This window comes from Cyprinodon variegatus, unplaced genomic scaffold, assembly GCF_000732505.1.
Source record: "Cyprinodon variegatus isolate N-32 unplaced genomic scaffold, C_variegatus-1.0 Scaffold1415, whole genome shotgun sequence".
Lineage (NCBI taxonomy): Eukaryota > Metazoa > Chordata > Actinopteri > Cyprinodontiformes > Cyprinodontidae > Cyprinodon > Cyprinodon variegatus.
This window is the reverse complement of record NW_015151868.1, coordinates 57,377-64,063: the sequence shown is the minus strand read 5'-3', so window position 1 is coordinate 64,063 and position 6,687 is coordinate 57,377. Positions and strand designations below refer to the sequence as shown.

Sequence of the window (6,687 nt, the reverse complement as noted above, 5' to 3'; positions counted from 1 at the left end):
CAAACCAGGTTTAAAGCCTTGCAGGGCAGCATAAAGCCCACTGCCAACATTAAGACAGAAAAAATGAAAGAAAAAAATAACAAATAATCAGTTCAGGTGTTTTATAAAATATGTGAATTATGAAATTATCTATATACTAAACTGAGAGATTGCTGTTCTCTACTTCAAAAATGACTTTAGATTTTAAAATGGAATTTTTTTCTTTTTTAAAAAATATTTTTTATTAAAAAATTCAATATATAACATAAATGCATATAAAGGTAGATTTGTTTCTTTATTATTCAATCAAAAAAAGGTTGCTTCAATCAAAAAATATATTTTCAATTAAAAAAAATCTTCACTTTGATGAAAAAAAAACTTTTCAATCAAAGAAAAAAAGTATTTGAATGCAAAAATATATTTGAGACTCAAACAAAAATACATCTGAACACTTTTTTTCATTGATTGAAAGTGTTTTATTTGATAGAAGTGCATTACTTTTTGTTTAAAGCAACTTTTTTTTAATTGAAGTAATATTGTTTTTTGATTGGAACATATAATGGGTAGGACATTTGTGTCTTTATTATTCAATCAGAAAAGAAGCTGCTTCAAACAAACAAACAACAGAATCAAGAAAAATAAGTAACTTCAATGAAAAGATAAACGTTTTCAATCATAGAAAATAGTTTTGGAATTTAAATAACATATTTGAGACTCAAAAAATTGCATTTGAACACTTTTTTTATTGTTTTGTGTTTGGGCCATACATGCTACCTTCATAAATGCATTAAACCTTATTTTATTTCAGTGTTAAATTCTGTTTAAAGTAACAGATCATTAAAATGTTTCCAGACCTTTACTGATTGATTATTTTCTTTATTCAGACCCCACTGATTTTTACCCCTAGTTTTAATGTTTATAAATATTTATTTCCCGTCATGTGCGCCATCCAATGCAGATCATTGGCTCTGAAAGGTCGGACACAGGCGAGAGCGTATCGGGAGACAAACAAGACCTCCCTCATCCTTGGTCCCATCTCAAAGAATTTTTAGAAATAGTGAAAAATTGGGTTTTAATTCATATAGTGGCATCTGGCTGGTTTTTTTAAACGTTACTTTATACTTTTATACTTTAAGTAGTTTTTGGAGCACATACTTTTTCACTTTTACTGAGTAAAGAGGTCAAGTTGAGTGTTTTTAAACTGCAGTATCTATACTTCTACTTAAGTAACAAACGTGTGTACTTTTGACATCACTGTTAAAAAGTGTCCTGTTATTGAATATTTTTAAACTAATCCGTTAAATAGAATAGGTGGGGGTGGGGGGTCAAGGAAAAGGGAAATAACCTTTTAAAATAAAGAAAACTTATATATGAAATATTAAGAACTACAATTTGCAACCCTTTTTAATGATTTAACCTAAAGTGAACATTAAGAAAACACTTTTCTAATTGGAATTGTAGGATTTAAATTGATAGTGATATAAATTCCATTATTTAAATACCTCTTTTTTCTGGTACTCCACAGAACAGTGATGAGAAAAATACAGGGCATTATAATTTTACCCAAAACTGTGATTTTAGCATATATTCCTAAGCATAAACACAACAAATATCCTACATAAAAAAAAGAAAAAAAAAAACAAAAAACAGATAAAGTTGAGCAGAAAATTATTCATCTCCACACCTGGTAAGGGTTTTACGTAATAGTTCAATATTAGCAACAGGTTTCTTCACTGTTAAGGAAATGTCAATATTTAATAGAAGCAAATGGGGACTTTAATCTGATAGGGAATATGTGGAGGGAGCTAAAGATTAGGGTAATGGCAATGAGGCCTTCCATTTTTGACCTCAACAAAATACGGATGGAAGCTTCTAACATCCTGCAAAAATAGGAGGAGTTTGACTCATGTCAATTTAATGGAGATTTTCCACTTGAAACTAGCAAGGGGCATCAATAGTTTTTAGCATTTCAATATAGTATTAATAAAATCCTTTTTTATGTTGTTCCTAAACCTTTGTCTTTTCTTCTTTCTGCAGATACCTGATCTTGGTTAAATGAAAGCTTAAAAACACCTTTAATTTTAAAATTGAAAGGCTTTGACTAATGGTGGACTTAGTTCAACTTATTGAGACAAAAAAAAGCATTGTAACTTTTAAACTGACAGATATTTATTTAATTTTTGATTTAATTGGCAAGCTGGACTGATCTATCATAAAGTAATGAGGACATCAATAGAAATCCTCTGAGAGTATTTATTTAAAGTGCGAAGATTTTCTAAAAACACAAGAATTGTACTTTTTTTTTATTACATGCCTGTTTTATATACTTTACTTGATCTGATTTTTGCTTCATGTAATGGAACAATGAAAAGTAAAAATCAACTCACCGTTATATTCAAGAAAACTTTTACAAGCCTTGTTGAATTTATAACTTACAACAGATAATTTGTGCCAAAGTAAGAGTTTTTGTATTAATCAAGAAAAAAAAAAGCAGAGTTCTACAAAAACAAAGTCATAATATTAGTTGTTGAAGATCCTCAGTCGTTGTCATTTCAAAAAAGTTAACGGTTTTAGGCTTTGTTGGGCTACTCTATAAAGCTCTATAAAACATTAATCCAGACATTTTGGAAAATAAAGTCCATTGGTTTGTTTTTTTTGGTGACTTTTTGGAATAATAATATTATATGTATAACATTAAAGTTGCAACATTAGCAGAATAAAGTTGTAATTTCATTAGAATAACTAATAAATGTTACAATATAAGAGGTATAACACTCTGAAACTCCTAGAAGATGTTCTCAGTCTAACTCCTTTCTGCTTCTGATCCTCTCTAAGCAATTTGGCTTATCATCTCCACCTACGTCTCACCCGTCTCTTAATTATGCCTCATTTACTCCACCTACATATCTGGCATTATATATTGCTCTCTGGCTGACAAACAGTGCCAGATTATTGAAAGCCATCATGTCAGTAAATGTCCAGTGTTCCTTTTCTGCCTGCCTGATCTTGTTCTATTTTCTCCCTGATGAATTTCCTTTTTCTTCCTCACCCACATAAGATATTTTCCTGACTTTTGATCTTCAAAGGTGACCCAATACAACTTCCCTGATCGGGAATCACCCATTGCTGTCAAATCCCTGGGTTTGTAAACCTGAAGATTGGGTCCTGTGATTTCGGACTGTGAATTTGTTGGTTCATTCCTAAAAATAAAACCAAGGATTCTCAGTCAGAACCTATGCCAGTCGCACAATGACGTCACAATAAGAGCCAAATTTCAGCTTTGTCCATCTTCCATTCTAAGAAAGATTAGTGTCTTCATTACTGAACTCTACCTTGCCCAGCCACAAATCTATATCTCTTCGCTCAGAGGTCCCTGATCTCACTGTTGCTGGTTGACTGGGGATCTATAATCAAAAATGTCAATAAATATTTAAACATTCCTCTGTTGTGTCTGGTTAAACCTTTGGTTCTTCTTTACTACAAGGAGCAGTCACTCGTCTCAGTTAAAATGCTTTGCTAAAGCTTGATTTATGCTCGACATCTTGGCGAGGTCCATGCAGTCAAATTACAAGGCTTTAGCTTCCACTCCCCTCCACAACATCTACGTAGGCTGAATTTCCACACTGTGCACCAACAAATTTGGTAACTAGAAGGAAATCTCTTTGCGGAAAAGCTTCAGCTGCAATCAGTAAAGGTTTGTAACTAGGAACCTCTGGAGACATCTTGAGCATATGATGTAGAATCCCATATACTTGCACACTTATACTAATCATAATCAGAATTTACTTTATTGTGACATACCAACACTGTCTGCCCCTGTCTGTCTTGCTGTGAACCGGCTAATGAATGAAGCTAACTGGTGGCTACAGGATACTGCTCTGTAGCGATGGAAAACCGGTGTTGCCAACTTAGCTACTTTGTTGCGATATTTGAGAAGTTTTTTAGTCCCCTCCTGCTAATTTTTTTTCAAGCAATTAGAGACAAATCTAGTGACTTCTCTCTGTGTTTACGGTTTAGCGACTCCATGTGAAAGCAGCAATCTTTCTACTATTGTGCTCTATTTATGCTAGACTGTTTAAGGTTTGCAAGGTCAAATTATGTTATATTAGCTTCAACGCAAGCTGCTGAGTGGCGCAGTGGGTAGCACTGCTGCCTTGCAGCAAGAAGGTTCCGGGTTCTTCCCGGCCAAGGGTCTTTCTAAATGGAGTTTGGATGTTCTCCCTGAATATGTGTGCGTTCTCTCCGGGTACTCCGGCTTCCTTCCACAGTCCAAAAAATTGATAATTAGCTTCTCTAAATTCTCCTTAGGTTTGAGTGTGGTTGTTGGTCTCTGTGTTGCCCTGTGATGGACTGGCAACCTGTCCAGGGTGGACCCTGCCTCCTCTCACAGCTCGAGATAGGCACCAGCACCCCTCACGCCCCCTCTTGGGACAAGATAACAGAAAATGGATGAATGGATGGCTTCAACGCCCCTCAGCTAAGTCCACACCAAGGAAAATGTGTAACTAAGCGGACAGCTCCACACGGAAAAAAACCCTGCTGATGAGAGACAGCTCTTACGACAGTTCGTACAAATATAAAAAACTCTTGAAAGAAAAAAAAAAACCTGTCATACTTGAAAGATAGGAAGATGCTTTAATAAAAAGCTGGCCAGAATATTAGGTACAAAAAGAAACGCATTTTGTAGCATAAAAGCAACAGATGTGTCTGCAGGTCTAATTTTCAATGGTTTGAACATAACCCAGCCAGTTGGGTTGCAGTTTTGGTAGAGCTTGTTTTGTAACTGTATCAAAAGCTTTTGACTTAATAAAAACAAACAAAAAAATTCTTTCATAATATTCTGACTTTAATCTCATAAATTACTAAGACTAAGCACTAATAGAATTTAACTGGTGTTAATGACTGCAGCTGTTTTGTATTCAGTAAATTTATTATAGTTGGAGAAAAAAAACCCTTTGGAACTGAGTAGTTTATCCATAAAGGCAGAACAAAACAGTCAGAGTGGTCTGAATGGTAGAGATCAGCCACTGACCTGCAGTGCATGTTGAACGATGTGCTTCCTTTCTTTATTCTGACTGAATAACATGCAGATTGGTTTCCTCCTAGAGGTCTTTGCGGACGTGCGAGTTCAATTATTCATTCAAAATGAATCCTTGTGCAGATCGACAATCAAGTGGCACTGTTGCTTCAATGAGATGGTCACAGAGATAAAGACTCTTCTTCGTCGTTGCAAAGCATGTGAATTACCTGAGCTTAATGTCAGCACAGTGTGGGCGTGTATGGGTACCTTTGTGGAGTCGGAGGCAGGGAGGGTTTCATGGAGTTAAGGGGGTTCATTGGATGAATGGTGGGATCATTAGAGAGCCCCCACTGTCCTCAAGCAGCAGCCCTGAGACACAGAAAAAACAGGCTTATAAACAGACAAACCCTCACAGCTCATTCGCTGCACGGCAACCATTTATCATGGCTATAGCCCACACTTTGTGCACAAAGACAGAGCGACCTCCCACTCTGTGCCACTCACTTTAATCTGCGTGTGTGTGTGTTTGGACTGCGCACTTCAAAACGTTAGCCTATCACTGTCTGCTGCAGCTCTGATACCTCTGGAAATGGGGGGAGGGGTGCTGCGAGCTAAATTTAGCTCGCTGATTTCAAAAGGAATTTAAGAGAACAGAGATGTGAAGAGGCACACTCTTCTCTCAGCACACCGACGTGCATTCAGTGACTCAGGAGTGGACAAAAGCCTTCACGGCTGCTGCTGCTAGAATCATGGATCTTCTTTAGCTTAATTAAAAAGGTCAACGCCTGGCGACATCACCCCTGGATCCAGCGCAGCAACACAAAACCATTGATTGCTGATCGGTTAATCGCTTGCTCAAAATGTTTCCCCAAAAAACTCACCACATCAACTAATTAGCAAACTGATTTCTCTCCAAAAGATCAGGAAGAACGCCACAGATCCTAGAAAATATTCAAAGAATCAGGAAAATAACGGAAGGATGTGCACCGAGCTAGGATGTATCTTTTCCTTTAGTGTGACCTTTAAAGATAATGTAAGGAAATATGAGTTCTATTGGCCTTAGCTTCAGAGCTCACATGCCGGTACAAAACTGAAAGGCTGTAATTATGCAGAAAAACAAAAGTCCTTTTTACTTTGCTTCTCTTCCTCATGTAACAGACCTGGAACCTAACAAGCTCACCTTTAAACTGCAGAACAAAAACATGCATGACCCCTGAACCCACATTTTATCAACTAACAATAATAAGACTGAATGTCTTTTCTTGGTATAAGCATCCCCACAGGATAATCCCCCCACCACCTTGTTTTACTGAGGGTAAGGTGCTGTCTCTGTTTTCCACCACACAATGTTTGTTTTTTAACAGACAAAAAAGTTTAATTTTGGTCTTTATCTGAACAGGTCGTTTTTCCAGGTGTTTTCTGTGTCCTGTTTATAACAACAACAAAAAAAGGATACATTTTCTGTTTTTTACAGAAAATGTAATGCTTACCTTCAATTCAATTCAATTCAATTCAATTCAGTTTATTCAATGCTTAGGGTATTTTTTCTATCCCAATTTCTATCTAAACATTTCCACATCTTTCTAATGTTCTTTAAAACCCCTCACAGAACACCTGTCCGTAAGGGCAGACACCCTGTCTACTTTTAAGGCTAGGCTTAAAACTTTCCTTTTTGATTAATTTTATAG

The 6,687-nt window shown here is 36.1% G+C and overlaps 1 protein-coding gene across 1 annotated transcript in view; it reads right to left on the bottom strand.

Moving 5' to 3' along the window:
• The window catches only part of LOC107103291 (zinc finger MIZ domain-containing protein 2-like), an 80,855-nt gene that overhangs the window by 51,690 nt on the left and 22,478 nt on the right, over nt 1-6,687 (bottom strand). Inside the window, exon 2 of the mRNA XM_015402942.1 lies at nt 5,267-5,368. Within this exon, the coding sequence (XP_015258428.1) occupies nt 5,267-5,316 (50 nt within the window). The 5' untranslated portion in view covers nt 5,317-5,368. The remainder of the gene's footprint in view (nt 1-5,266; nt 5,369-6,687) is intronic.